Source organism: Eleginops maclovinus, chromosome 14 (genome assembly GCF_036324505.1).
Source record: "Eleginops maclovinus isolate JMC-PN-2008 ecotype Puerto Natales chromosome 14, JC_Emac_rtc_rv5, whole genome shotgun sequence".
Classification (NCBI taxonomy): domain Eukaryota; kingdom Metazoa; phylum Chordata; class Actinopteri; order Perciformes; family Eleginopidae; genus Eleginops; species Eleginops maclovinus.
This window is the reverse complement of record NC_086362.1, coordinates 5285598-5300578: the sequence shown is the minus strand read 5'-3', so window position 1 is coordinate 5300578 and position 14981 is coordinate 5285598. Positions and strand designations below refer to the sequence as shown.

General features: G+C 42.1%; 1 protein-coding gene across 3 annotated transcripts in view; it reads left to right on the top strand.

Annotated features, from left to right (window-relative positions):
* The window catches only part of pcdh7b (protocadherin 7b), a 102247-nt gene extending 88409 nt beyond the window's left edge, over nucleotides 1–13838 (top strand). For 2 of the 3 annotated variants that reach the window (XM_063900989.1, XM_063900988.1), the window contains exon 3: nucleotides 9538–13838. In XM_063900989.1, the coding sequence (XP_063757059.1) occupies nucleotides 9538–10016 (479 nt within the window). In that variant the 3' untranslated portion in view covers nucleotides 10017–13838. The remainder of the gene's footprint in view (nucleotides 1–9537) is intronic. The other variant, XM_063900991.1, reaches the window with a different exon arrangement.
* Nucleotides 13839–14981: the final 1143 nt, after the last annotated feature.

Sequence of the window (14981 nt, the reverse complement as noted above, 5' to 3'; positions counted from 1 at the left end):
ATATCTTTGGACATTTTGTTCTACAAAGTTAGGAAAGCATGTTGTTGCCTCCCAGTTAATTCCTAACAGTGAGCTTTACAACTAAACACTGGTATCGAATTGGTTTTCTAAAGCCAAGTAGCAACCTCACTCAAAAAAAGGTGCCTACACAGTAGCTACTCAATTAGTTTCCCCACAACCAATTTCCATTTCTCTCTATTGTGGATTCATCTCATAATGGAGGAATCACCACAAAAAATCTGGAGGTGGCGTGACCTACAGTTGAGTCGAAAGATAGAGCGCGAATAAGGAAGGTGACAGCACAGTGCCTCTCAGCAGCAGCAAATCCAATATAGTGCTCTGGGAGGGAACAAACTGTGGCCTATCTCTGAGATAGTCTATAATCCAGGACACCTTGGCGTTATCGGGCTGTATCGCTCTGAGCTTCTGCCTGAGCAACAGTGGCTGGATAGTGTTTAAGGCACTCGAGAAATCAAAGATCCCGTTTCTCACAGAGCTCCCAAACCTCCTACTCGTGGGAGCAAGTCCAATATTTGATGACATCTTGGCATTATGCGGTATATCTGGACATGTTTTAGTACATATGACTCCTATGCAAATGTAAGTGATCAAGACTCCTGCACCAGATGTCTGCTGTGTAGGATAAGGCTTTCATGCTGTCATGGAAGTCTTTACTTCTGAATTTCTGAACACTCATTCACCGTGGGAGGTTTGTTACACAACAGAGACCCCCTGGTCAGACTGAAGGATATATTAAAGAGGTGCTGGAGGACCTGTTTGTTGACTGGCACATCCTTTCAGCACTTATATGAGCGGCTACACTGCACAGAGCCATTTGATGTGGTTTGTTTTGAACCTTGCCAGTAGGTGGTCTGAAGGGAGAATTCTCTAAAACCTGTCTGAACGCTTGTTGGGTTATCGTAGTCATAAAACTGTAAAGCTGTTTCTAGAGTTTTGTCACATTCCAATATCCCCACAGTATGTGAGTTAGAAGTCTAAATGACAGTTTAAGATTTAGAAGACAGAGACTACAAACAAAAATACTAAAGGCGGCTGTTATCCGAACACTATAGTCAATCTTTTGCTCTTATATTGTAAAGGAGACTTTGAATTTATCATTAGTTTAGGTGTGACCCGAAAAAGACGATTATTCTATCTAACAAGTAGAATATTATTGTCTGATTTAAAATAGAATTTCTAATCACCATATTTTGCATTTTGCCAATAGCCTAAGAAAGGCTAAATAACAAAAGAATAATGCTGCTCTTTCAAAATGATTGGACGATCATTTGTTAGCAAGACTTGATCAACCGCCATGAAAAGGAATGTATGAAGTAAAAGTAGGCATCTCTTCAACTGAATCAACAACACTGGAGCAGCTCAGCTTCTCTGCAGAGCTTTGAGGCAGAACACAAAAGTCCATCATGTTTTGTGAACACGCTGAAACACAGAAAACAAATCCCTGTGGAAAACACAAGGCCCGGGATAATTTGCCTTTCTCTGCCCTGGAGTGGCTCTCCCTGTGCCTGTTACTGAGCCGACACGGCAGAAAAAAACTGAGAGCATGTCCCTTGAGGTCAGCATAATTAACCCCACCACATTTCAACCACTAGCTTTCCATTAGGTCGTGACTCACCGTGCCCAGCTTGCAATGGCCGAGAATGTGCTAGCAGCTGAGAGCTAATTGCTTCACTCGGGAAGCATAGTAGACAGTGGGTGTTATTTGGCTGACACTCGAGCTAACCAGCTAGCCATCACCGCTAACTACTTATCACAATTGGAACATTTGTTTTAGACATCAGGTGCTAAGTTCTGTAATGGGAGGAAAGGCTTTCATCTGGTTATTTATTGGTTTCTATTGCAAATTAAGCAAAAAAGGAGCTGGTTAGGTGCTTTTTTTAAATGTGTAAATGAGACGGATGATACAACAGCGTGTGTGTTGTGTAGGTTATGCTAAATTCAAGGCACATAATGAAATTCTAATGCAGATGAGGTACTACTGTTAGTGTCTTCGCCAAGTGATTAAAGCTTTCTTCCTATCCTGTATAAGGCTGAACATTACGCATGTTTTGCCACCATTCAGTAACCATATAAGCTAAAGAATACACCAAGCCCCCTGTTGCTATGATATATATTTGTTAAACTACTCCTGGTCATCCTCTTAGAATAAGTATCCTGTATATAAGCATGATTTAGATGTGTTCTCTTATTAGTACCCTCGGTTAAGAAAAGCCCAACCACAGACTTCTTTATTTTAAGGGAGTATTTAATCGAAATTGTCTTTTGACAAATAACCATTTAATGGTGTAAAACAGGCCATTGTGTGAATGTGCCTGCTGGTTTGTGATAAGAGTAACAGTGGAGAAGGAGCAATGACACTTTGTGTAAGGACTAGAAAGAGAGGGAGAGGGTGGGGATGTTTGTGAATTCTTTTTTTTTTGAGAAATAGTAAACAATACAAACACACTTTCTTTTAAACTGATTTAACCCATTGCTTACATACAGAGTAGCTCAGTAAGCCCTACCATTTTCTACACATCCCTTCATCCCCTATGCTGTGTTTGTCTTATCAAATAATACTGTGTGCTCGTCTTCTTGTCTGTGCCTGTGAATGCTGAGCATCGACACACCAGCGTCACACGCGCTGCATGGTTAATGTAAGGTTTGCTACAACCCGCACTGAGTCTGGTGTGGAAATGAGCTGAGAATGCCATATTGTTTTATCGGTTGCTAGCAGTGTTGCATGTGTTCACCATAGCAGAGCGGCTAATGCTAATCCTTACGGGTCTTCCAGAGCTGTATAAATTCAGAGCAGTGAAGAAAACTGCACATACAGTAGACAGTGGTGTTATTAACTACTATCATTTGCCTTTTTTTTTTTCATAAACGGATTAAAGATATTAGTTGAAGCGAGTAGAGCTGATTATAAGTATTACACATCAAGGCTAATATGAAGGTCTCGTGAGAAATTCCCTTTGTTTTAGGATGTGAGGATTTTAGAGGTTTCTTTTTTAGGTGTTTTTTTGTGTGTGTGGCAGGAAGCCAGCACCATCACTCTTATTAGCAGAGTGGATGAGTCACTCTGCTTCTCTCCTCTCCACATCCTCCGGTTGTTGTTCCACTTAAAGATGAGGTTATGGGTCATGAAGCGATCTAAGGACGTGGCCTGTATTTGTGTGTGTGTGTGTGTGTGTGTGTGTGTGTGTGTGTGTGTGTGTGTGTGTGTGTGTGTATGTGTGTGTGTGTGTGTGTGCGCGTGTGTCTACCTGAGAAAGAGACCATATGCCTCCGGTGAAAACGTCGACAACCACCTGCTGTAGCTGTGCACATGCATGCAAGACTGCTTAATGCACACAAGATGAATGAGGGAGCGTGACATGCGGGGACACTTTATTTATGGGCTCTTGAGTGCTGACTGTTCGAATGGGAGGAGAGGGGTTGAGACCTGGAGAGCGGGGAAGTTTGCAAAGGGGAGGGAAGGTGCAAGCCACATTTGATAATTGGCCGCAAGATCATCACCAGAATGAAATTATGCTAGTTAATCTCTCCTCAATTAATTACCACAGGAGCAGGCTGTAGTACATTCATCATTCCAGAAAGAGTATTGACCCTGCTGGAATAGAAAAGCAGCCATATCATACCCACCTGCAGTGTTAGCCTGTTAGGGGACGGCTAAAAAAGGAAGAATGTACAGGAAGTGGTGTCATCATCTACCTGCATATCGCCTAGAAAAGTTCCCCTATAAGTACTGGATGTGGATTTTTTATGCTGAGTTTTTGTTCCATGCAGAGGTTGGGCATCTCGAAAAGCGAGGCAAAAGGAGGTGACAGCTCATTACGAAACTCCATGGGCTCCGTATCTTTCCCCTCCTGCTCACTCACTCTTTCTCCTTTCTGTTTTTCTCCGCACCCGTCCTCCACCTCTCAAGGCATGGCAGGGGAGAAGGGGTGGTGGTAGTGTGTGTGTGTGTGTGTGGGGGGGGGGGGTTCCAGATTATTCCCTTAGTTGCCCTTGCCAGGCAGTAAATACTTCAAGAGGCTCAGAAGGCAGAGAATAGATCACCTGCTGCCACTTTAAACAGTATTGCTGCAGCTGGCGCATAAGCAGGACTGCTGGGTTACATGGAAAGACATTGAGAAATGGCAAGTGTCAGTCACATAGGTATGTGTTATATAACATACAGTAATTAAACAAGTGTTATTTTCTGCTCCTTCCTATCAAATTGAGCTCCCGCTTTAAACCTCTTAACTGCAGGTTTTTATTTATAATGCTATGCTGACATTAATGCAATCAATTAATGCAGTGGCTAGCGGTGCGCGGCTTGACTTGCGATTTCAAAGGGCATTGCTCCCCAGGACTCCCCTTTTGTTCTCATTTCCCCCCGCACCGCTGCGTACCTCTCCCTCTCCCGCGCCTCCTTAATTGCCTTGCAAACATCTCGGCAAGAGAAAGACAAATATCGCTTTTTTCCTGTGGATATTGTTCCGTCTGAACTCGCCGTTAATAATTTAGCACCTATTCCTTTTCTCCACGCTCCTACATATTCCATTCTCACCTTACTGTCTCCTCTAAGGTTTGTTTTATTTTCCATTTCCTTGCCCATGGCCATCTTTAGTTGTGTATGTACTCAGTGTCTTTCTGCCTGTCTTTTCTTTTGATGCCAAGGACCTCTTAGCTGCAAGGCGATGCCACGGGGGCCCTTGCAAAAAAGGAAGACAGCAAAACATATTGAGACTCGCTCTTACACCGTAATTAGTCGTCAAGTTTCTCCTAATTAAACGGGAACCTGTTAGGGTGTGAGAATGAAACCAGCTGAGTTCTCTTGTTGGATTGACATTCATTCCTATCCCTGTCTCATTCCTTTCTGTTTTGTCCTGAAGTATTTCCAACGGCTGGATTTTTCGGGATAAATATTTCATCTTCCCTCCCTCAGCCCGCACGGAGTAATCTGTATGACACCCGGCAATGTACACTGTCATCTTCACGCTGATTGCTCCGCCGTGTGAAATAGATCTGTCCGTACAGGGAGGCCTTTGATGCGGGGCGCGAGGCAATCATAAGCCCATTTTCAAACTCTCTGTTCTCACACAGGCGCCCTCTTGTGCCTTTTCTGCCAGGCCTTAAAAACTTTATCCAGAACCTTCAAATTGGAAGCATGTGGACCCAGACACTTTATTTTAGCTTTCCAAATACAGGGAATGTGATGGAGTTTATTAGATTGAGTTAATGGAGAAGTAAGCAGCGCCTGACATCTACCTGCACACAGAATTTCATTGTTAGGGAGATAATTAGAAACCTGAGAGGCTAAATAAAGGTCCTTGCATTGATGGGTTAATGTGTGAGGGTTTATTTAGAGCACAGAACGTCTTCTGTTATCAGAAGTTCCCTCTATCATCGCTCTGTCCTTTCTTCACGTCTCTGCTAATGTCCTCAATGTTTCCTCCTCTCCTCCTGTCTCCCCTACTCTCCTCTCCACTGCTCTCTTTGGCAGTGTGTTTGGCCTGTGACGGCCCAGAGGCAGCCATGCTGTCTTCTCCACTCAATCTGCTGTTTCCCTTTCTCCCAGGCCCTGACCCTGCTATACTCAGCACAGACACTCTCACTCCTTGTCTCTTCGTCTTTTATTCCTCTTCTATCCTTCGCTATTTGCATCATCCCTCCTTCCCTCCTGCTCTGACCCCTGTCTGCTGTCCAGATGACTGCAATGTATGTCAAAGACACAAAAACGCCATAACCTCTATTTCGACTCCTTTTCCTTTCTCTGTCTTTTTTTCTCCCTTCGTCCTCTCCTCCCAATGTTTGGGTTATATGCCGGCCGGAGAAGAGAGAGGGCAAAAGGTTGAGGCGCTTCAGTCTGTAGCAGCGGTTCATAGCTTGATATAGAAAGAGAGAAGAGAAGTGATGGTGCAGGGGATGACATATCTTGAAATTGAAATATGGTGATGTATATGAATGCGGACTAGAAAGGGGACTTGCTGACATGCAGTGGAAAACACATGGTACAGTACTGTGACACAAACAAACGCACTAAACCCTAATTGCCAAGAAATGCCCACGCAACAGACATTTTCGCGGATAGGGCCAGAAGCGAAGACAGTCTAACCCTCCATTTTTCCCACTGCAACATCTTAGCGAGTGCTAAAGACGCCGTATCAAATCGCTACTGTGCCCCGGCAGTGGAGGCTCTTTTGAAATATCCCAGAGTGTAAGCCAGTCAGCTGATAGAGTGGCTGACTAAAGCCCGGCTAAGAAAAGCCACGGCTCAACCACTGCAGCCTCTAGCCCACTTTCTGCCTGCTTTCTTCAAGAAAGTCACACAGTATGAGGCGCAAATATCTTGTACAGTAGAGTCTCTGGGTAATCATTACTTCGGCAGCGCACAACTTTTGTCCATATGGAATTACATCTCAGGGAAAGCTTCTGCTTCTTCCTCTCCCTTCTGTCCCTCTTACTCATCTGTCAATCACTCCCCGATCCACCACTGCCACCTCTCCCTCGTTCCTCTGGAAGTTTTCTTTGAGAAAAGGCAAAAGAATTAATGGCTTGCGTTGCAGGCTATTGTGAGCATTGGCTGAAAAGCCCTTCTCTTCCAGCGATGGAGAAGGCGGGCACAGGGAATGTGCTCTTGTTCCCCCGAACAACAAGACCCAAGCCCTGGGGACGTAACCTGGTATGGAGGGCCTTCTTGTTGGGTGCTCTGTGTTGCAGGGAGGCTTTTTAGCACAGCCGGGTGACCCACTTGTATTGTGTTATGTTATGGTAGATAGTGTGGGCTTGCGGGATGTTTGTGAATATGTAACAAAAGCCTTCTACAGTGCTGCGTGTGCTCTAAGGGCTTTTCTTTGAAGATATTTTCTACGTCCTGATTTCTGAATTGGGTCTTGAAAGGGCCTTTGGATATGTTTGAAAGCACTGTGCGTGTCTTCTCCATAAAAAAACCCCAACTTGATTACAATGTATTTTTTATCAGCCATTTGCTTTTATTCGGCCAACTTAGATTCTAAGATGTTAAGATCATTTAAGGATTTATACAGAAAGTGGTTCCTTTCCATTTTGTTGAGAATAAAAAAGAATCTGAAATTAATTTAGCATTACCTCCAAGAGGTCAAGGTTGGCAAAACAGTTCCTTTTTGTCCAGCGTTTAAGGACATGTGGGTTTGAGCGCTTTTAAAGCATTACCTCAGAGGGAGGTAACACTTGTATAGCCATAAGTAGAGAAAAAAACACAGCATTTTTGCTTTGATATAGCTCAGTGGGAAATGTCTTCATTTTTAGCAAGCCTGCTGAGTCAATGGACCATGGCTAGGAAATAATCAGCCTCCTTTCAGCGCACACAACACAGAGTGCCGCCTAACTACCTCAGCAGCTGAGCGCACACGCCGGCGAAGACGTGATTCCCAAGGTTGGCCGCTTACCAAAGAGAGCTGGAGGAAGGAAGAGGTCCATCCTGCTGAAAATTTCCCCACCCGTTTGTCTAAATGCGACTGGGGTGAGCAGGCAATTGGATGAGCATTCAGGAGAAGGGTGGCCTCATGAGAACCGCCGAGCATTGTGGGTAGTGTGATGGCTCAATCGTAGGTGTAAATGAGAAAGACAATCAGGACCTGGGATCCCTCTTGTTTCTTTGATGGCTGTGTTTATCAAGCTGTGTCGGGAATAAGGAGGGAGAGGGAGACATCTCTTCTTCCCATGCCATGATCCATAGCAACTTTTGTCATTTTCAACACATCAGCTGGCATGTTTTATATTTGTGATTGCCAATGCAGCTTTCTTTTATTTTCCCGTCTGTCGTCTCATTTATTTGGCTTTTTACATTCCATTAAACAAAACTATTCAGTTGTTTGGGCTCACTAATGACAACAAGTTATTTGATTTTTCTATCAAGTGGCAGCTCCCTGAGGCTTTGGCTATATATTGACTGGCAATCGTTAGCTGATGCTTTACAAAAGGTTATTTGTGACATCAAAATGGATTCTAATAGGTATTTAGTATGAATAGGATTTCTGGCAGCACAGGAATGGCACTCTCAAAATGATATTGAATGTTTTGCTGAAAGGCATTCCTAGTGAAAGTTATTCATTAGTTGATTAAACAGTACAGTCGGCAGGCATTCTGTTATTCCTATCCTCTCTTTCTTTGCTCTCCTCGTCTGGCTGCATTGTGTCTGCTCTGCATAACATTGTTGTGGTGCTTAGCTACAGTTATGGTTTCAAATACAGTATATATATATACATAAATATATCTTTATCCCATAAGTGCTAAACATAAAGAGTGATTTCTGTTCTATTTTTTCTTTTACAGGAGAAAAAGAGCATTAAAAGTAAGCCATGGTCCAAACCCTTTTGATATGATTCTAAAATGGGCAAAGGCATGCTTGGCTTGGTTTGCACTCACCCTCGCTTTTGCTTTCTTTTTGCTTTTCCATACTTCGCATCAAGATCATAAATCTAACATAGCATCTCTATAACATTGGCTCTCTTATTAACTTCTTGTAATATCCAAGCATTTGTACAGAATCCTTCCTACCTTCCCTCTGTCTAGCTTTTCGTTTGATAATACGCTACTCAGCCTTGAATTGATGTATTTAGGATAATTATACTTCACTGAAACAAACCCTTGCATCGTCCGACAGAAGTCAATGACAGTTGGGTATCAACTTGTTGTCCTTATGTAGCATCGTAAGCACATAATTTGCTTTCCACAATAATACAGTAGCCGTAGTTAATCTGGGGCCAGCTCCCAGCTAGGTAATTGGTTAAGACCCTTATTAGTGGATTTAAGAAGATATCAGGGCGCTTTAGCCACACAAAGCTATTAAGCTACTTAGATCAGGATGTGATTGCCGTCTGTCAATCACATGATAAGAAAATAGGGTTTTGTTGGTGTTCTCAACTCACAAACATACTTACACACACACATATATCAAAGACACACAGTGAAGGCCTGTGCATCTTACATTTTGGATCAGGGCAGACTGAGAAATACAAACTGACCTCCTTCCCTTCTCTCTCCATTGCAAACCCCCTCCCCTCTCCTTCCCCCTCTTAGGACAAACACGTTTTGAAGCATGACATTATTTCAACTCTGATTCACGCCACTGTTTTTTAGTTTGAGGCTGTTGTCGTAGCCAGTGGAGTCTTCTTTTCATTGGTGTTTTACGTTACCGTTTCTGTCATGTGGTTTGGGTTCTGCATGAAATGCAATTTTATCCGTAGAAGCTTGATTCTCTCCACGAGTGATAAAATTCAGATCTTGCATTGGCTGTGACAATAGGTGCCTGGCAACCATTTTGAGCGTTTTTTGTTGTTTTTTTGCCTTCTCCATTAACATTTAGATGCGCTGATGATGTAATTAAGCAGAAAATACGAATTCACGCATCTAATGACGAATTCATTATAGCCAAATCATGTGACACATACCACACAAAACACCAAGTGCTAGGATTTGTATTAACTCATGTTAGTTTATCTTAAAATATCCAACTTTAGTGAAAAACACAGTATCATTTACTTTTTTCTCTCCTTCTGCTTCCTCTAGACTCCCGGCCCTTGCCTGACGTAGCCATGACTGGCAAGTGCACCCGGGAATGTGACGAGTACGGCCACTCCGACTCCTGCTGGATGCCTGTGCGCACGTCGCCTGAGCGACGGCCATCCAAGTCAACCACTACCCCTCAACAACCAAAGCTTTCCACTTTCATGAGCGGCAATGGCAGCAGCAGTAGCAGCAGCAGCGCTGAGCAGCCCGGCAGCCAAGAGACCCTCGCCATGGCCGCCATGGCCAACGGAGACCCCACCGCCGCTCACATGATGGGTGACCGCAATCGTAACCTGCTCAACAAAAAGATGGCTTCCTCCTCCTCCTCCTACGAGGTCTTCGGCTCGCCTTCCTATGGCTCGCCAGGAAATGGGGAGGAAGTACTGCGCCACCCCACTGAGGAGATCCCTCTGGCACCTACTGGGGAGTACAAGCCCACTTCCTGTGGTACTCTGACGAGACGGGAGGTGTACCTGTGAGTTTCAGACAAGCCTGCTGTGCCACAACATATTGCAATGAACACTAAGAATAGTTGCTTACCCACCGCCGTTACAGCTCTAGAAGTTTTTAGCCACCCTTGTTCTGCAAGGTAGGACTAAACTTTCTCCAAAGACTTTTACGACAGCTCCTTAATTGAGTGGATATAAAAACACAATTTCTAAAGTGCTAATTCCGGCCATGTTATGGAAAAAAAGGAGGAGGAGGAAGAACTGTTGAGGGGCATTGACTTGACTTGGGATGAGGCTATTCTACTGGCGAGTCGGCCTCCTGGGACATGATCTGCTGCTTGACAGTCAATCTGTACAATAATCAACTCATTTTACATATACAGTACATGCATGCATTACCTGCCCCATTCCCTGAAGATGACACTGTACAAAAGAGACTATTTCTTTTTTTGTTTGTGTTTTTTCTAGAAACAAAGCTGTACATGTGGACTATTTTGACTTCAAAGTGTGTGGTTTTGCCTTTTTTTTATTTCAGAACTCTGCTATGGCCGTGATGTTCAGTGGCTGCAACAATATATTGGACATTATGGTCTCTATCATACTGAGCTTGCTATGGATTCTGTCACCTTGACTGTTTGTGATAAATGTGGCTCTATAGCAGACCAAAACATACCCGTGTTCAAATCTTACGAGGACGGGAAGCTTTAAATACTCTGCCCAGATTACAACACTTGTGTCAGTCCTCTATTGAGATTTTTGGACATACATGGGAGCCAATGGAATTTGCTGCAACAACACCATGTAACAGACTTCAACAACACTGGTATAATGGACATATGATGACTGATTCTAACCTACCAGTGTGTACGCTCTTGAAAAGTCACTCATTGTACATAAACATTGGACCACAGCAACAACGCTAACTGCTCTCATTCTCTTTTGTCTTGCTACCTTTCCTCAGTCTCTCGTTCTTTGTCTTTGATTGGCAAGGTTGAGACCAAAACCTTCTTACGAGATGCAACATCTTACATCTATTGGCTGGAAAAGCATGTGTGTACATGGTCATGCTACTGTTTATATCGAGTTGTAATACTTACCCTGTTTTTCCCAAACCACATATGCAGACACACCCAAGCGATTCATATAACAGGCCAGTGGTGCTGCCGGACTGATCATTCCTGGGTTAGCACAGTGTGTGGCATGCCGAGATTAAAATTCTGGAGGTGCATTTGAAACTGTACGTGTGTATGGCCCCGATATGCAGTATATAGTGTGTGTGTGTGTAGGCTATATTTAGTGTATACTGTAGATGTACACCGATGATAGGCTTAGGAGGGCGTAGACATGGCCAAGCTGATTCTCGAACAGCTGCAAGGACAGCTTTTTACTGTTATTTCTTTCTTGTTGTGTGATAGACTGAGCAATAAATATCATAATGTACACGTGACCAACAAGCATCAATTTCTTTTTCACTCCTCCTCAAGCCTTCAAGGTGACACACACACACATGGTTGTCCAAGAATCCTTTTTAAGCACTAGTAGATGTTGCTTTCCATAGTACATGGTGATGGCATCTTTGAGCACGAATGTAAGAATCAGCTCAACGGAGAACAATCAAACGTCTGTACGCCCGCAGTTGACAAGGTTTCTGGGTTGCAGAATGGTGTCAAAAATGGTGTCAAAGTTAAACCAAAGCTTCCCGAACAGGATGAAGCATTCCCCACATTACACACAAACAACCTTTTTTGTTTTTAGGGAGAACTTTGCTTTAAGGACACATTTCATGATAGACTTTTTCATGAAGAATTGAGATAAGAATGTGATGTCTCAACTAAAAGTCCTCCGAGCTGACTCTTACGGACCACCCTCACACAGACACATGAAAATGTTGAGATGTTGTGCCTCCCTGTCTACGGTGATGTTTCCTTTTCGCAGCTACACTGGCGCAAAAATCCCATGACTGTATCAAAGCAAAAGAATATCAGATGCAATGGAACCTTTTTGTATGTTAGCAGAACCCCTTTGGTTTCACCGGAGCTGCTCTTTCTGTATTCCGGCAATCTATAGTCTGTAAGTACTACTCGTTGTTCGACAGAAAGTGCTCCTATACTTATAAACTGTATACATAAATATTTACTTTTTACTGCACGTTTAATGGGAACTTACTTCACTTACTGAGAAGGAAGAAGAAAAAAACTGTAAAACAAAATGTACAAAAAAATGTTTTCCCTGTAAACATGGAAATTCACCTTGTTGCTTGCTTTTGTTATACCTAAAGAAACATGTAGTACAACTTAGTACATCAGTGAAGACCGTACCATTGATCCTTTTTTTTATTTCACCGCCTTATACCATCACACAAACCTAAATCTTTCATATATTTCATTTAAATCAACTTTATACCATGAAATTGTCAATTTTTTATATTCCTCTTGTTTTTTTTATTTGTAATCCCATTTATTTGTCACCGTCGAAACCATGGAATTCGTCACAATCACGACAATGTTCGATGTGTTTTCCTTTTTTTTTTCCTTTATCTTGTGCCACTTTGTATATTAAGAGTGCTTCTGAAAAAAAAGACAACAAAACATAAAAAAACTAAACACAAGAGTGAATGCAAATATGCAATTGTGCCTTTTTATACCAATTGGTATGATTTAATGTTGGTTTGGAATGGTGCATAAACAATTACATGCTTACAAAAGCAGATGGGGTGGCATTCAAGAGTGGACTGAAATACATTTGCATATCTTAGATGAAATCCCATGATGTCAAAAGCTTCTTGGAGGACAACCAGTTAAATGTCAGTGAGCCTGTAGGTCTAACACCCAAAACGGCCAGTGTTCACTGGGTTCAATTACCTTGTTGAGATCTCCATTCCTAGCATAGTGCATTACAGAGTGAGTACAGGTACATTCAAAAGTTGCTTGTTGGTAGTAATATTAATGATATAATGGATTTTTTTTGTCGTGTTCCACTCACGTACATGTATGACATCAGAGGTCAAGTAACCTTCTTTGTGCATGAAACAAGCTCTAGGACTGAATATAAAAGCATAGAGAGATAGAGGCGGGGATAAAAAAAAAACAACGCTTGGAGACTGCTCAGAGTTGAGGGAGCCTAGAGATACAAATGCTAATGTTACGGTTTACTAGGAGGAGTGGAAGTAGAGGTGGGAAAAAAAGCTTCAGGGGCGATTCGCTGACAGAACACACACCTCAGGATGTGCCGAGCAACACAACACTCATGCGCAGATTTAAAGTATATGCATATCAGAAGAGTGATGGAATCCTGTCCTACAAATAAGCGTGGTATGATGTTCGCTATGATACCGCAAGGTGATGCTTTGAATTTCTAGATCAGAACGAAACAGAGACTCTGTAGTGTGAACCTCAGACGTAAAGAGGAGACATGAAAGAAAAAATGCCATACATAGAGCGTACACTTGTTCATTTCTGAGCACTGTTTTTTTTTTTTACTTGAGTTAACTGCTGCAGAAATCTGGACTGGAGGTAGCTGCCTCTAAAAAAATGTTTGTCTCTTGCCGTCCGAGGTGTGTGTTCAGTCCGTGCTCTCCTCTATTCGTATAGCCTTCACGGTGTGTAATGAGATTTGTAATATTAACCATTACTATTTGTCCTGCGACTTGGATGTTGATATAGAAATTGAGGAACAAATGTATCATCGTTTAATATGAGTCACTATGCACGCAGCTTAGCTGAACATGGCAAAGTGTATTGAACGCAAGTCCACTTCTATTTATGAGATATTTTACATAATTTAATTTGCTTTTGTACAGGTTTGTGTAAATAAATTGCTTGTCATTTTTGTCTCTGCAGAAATTAAAATATAACATGGTAAAACAAGTCTACTTGGTTTCATTGTTTTTTTTATGTTTGTTTGTATTTTATAGAAATGAATTAATTTAGGATCGTAGAACAGCCTCAACCATAACACAGTTATCCGAAGTACGCTAAAGGTTGCCCAATGAATACACAATAATCTATAGCGTCATCATGATGCAGCACTTCATCAGCCACCTTTATGTTTAACTACGTCATATTTTATAATGTTCACTTTAAAAACAGGTATTTAAACAAATGATAATCTAATACAGGAATCTATCTTTCTGCCACTTGGGGGATGTGAAACAAGCCTGAAATCAGACAAGTCAAGTCTTAATTGAGAACTTAGGGCTACATTTCAAACTATATTTGAAACATGTCCCCATATAAGCATAGCAGGCGAATGCAAGCCCAGTATTCACTCCATTTTTTGTTCTGTTTCGGTCTCAACCAACTATCATTTCAGCAATGCCCTAACTTTTAACGCCTTTTTTCGCCTGACAGGGTGCAGTGTGTTGATAAGAGCATTTTTCTGCATCAATTAGTTTCACATAACACATCATCATCCAACCATAAGGTGAACGAAGATGTTCAGTTTTAAGATTCAAATGAATGCTTAAGGGTTTGGTTACAAAATAAATTGTAGAGGTTGAATGACCAATTTGTTTGTATAGTTAGCCTAAAATGATATAACCTGGTGATCATATCCTTCAGATCAGAGTGATATTTGGTGATTTTGAGAGTTATATATGCAATTAAGTAACAATAATAAGGAACACATTTTAATTTAAAAGGGAGAAACCAGCCTTTAGCCCTTCCTGGCAGCTGTATGTGAGTTTATACATATTGAATGTGCCCTTGTTAGCGTAAGTGAATATATTCATATGTTTTTAATTATGCGTTTACTATTTTTGCCTTTATGTCTGGGTGATGTATGAGGCCATTACAGTGTAGGTGATTAGAGAGCCATTCCCTACGCTCTGATTAACAGCAGCCTCTCCACCAGCCTCAAACTGATAATGGCGTCTTAATAGGAAACTACAATACGCTGTAAAATTATTTCTCCAAAGTTCAATCATTTTGAGAAAGTTTTCCTCTCAGTTGTCTCGGGAATATTAGAGGACATACGGAGAGAACAAGACTGGAGAAA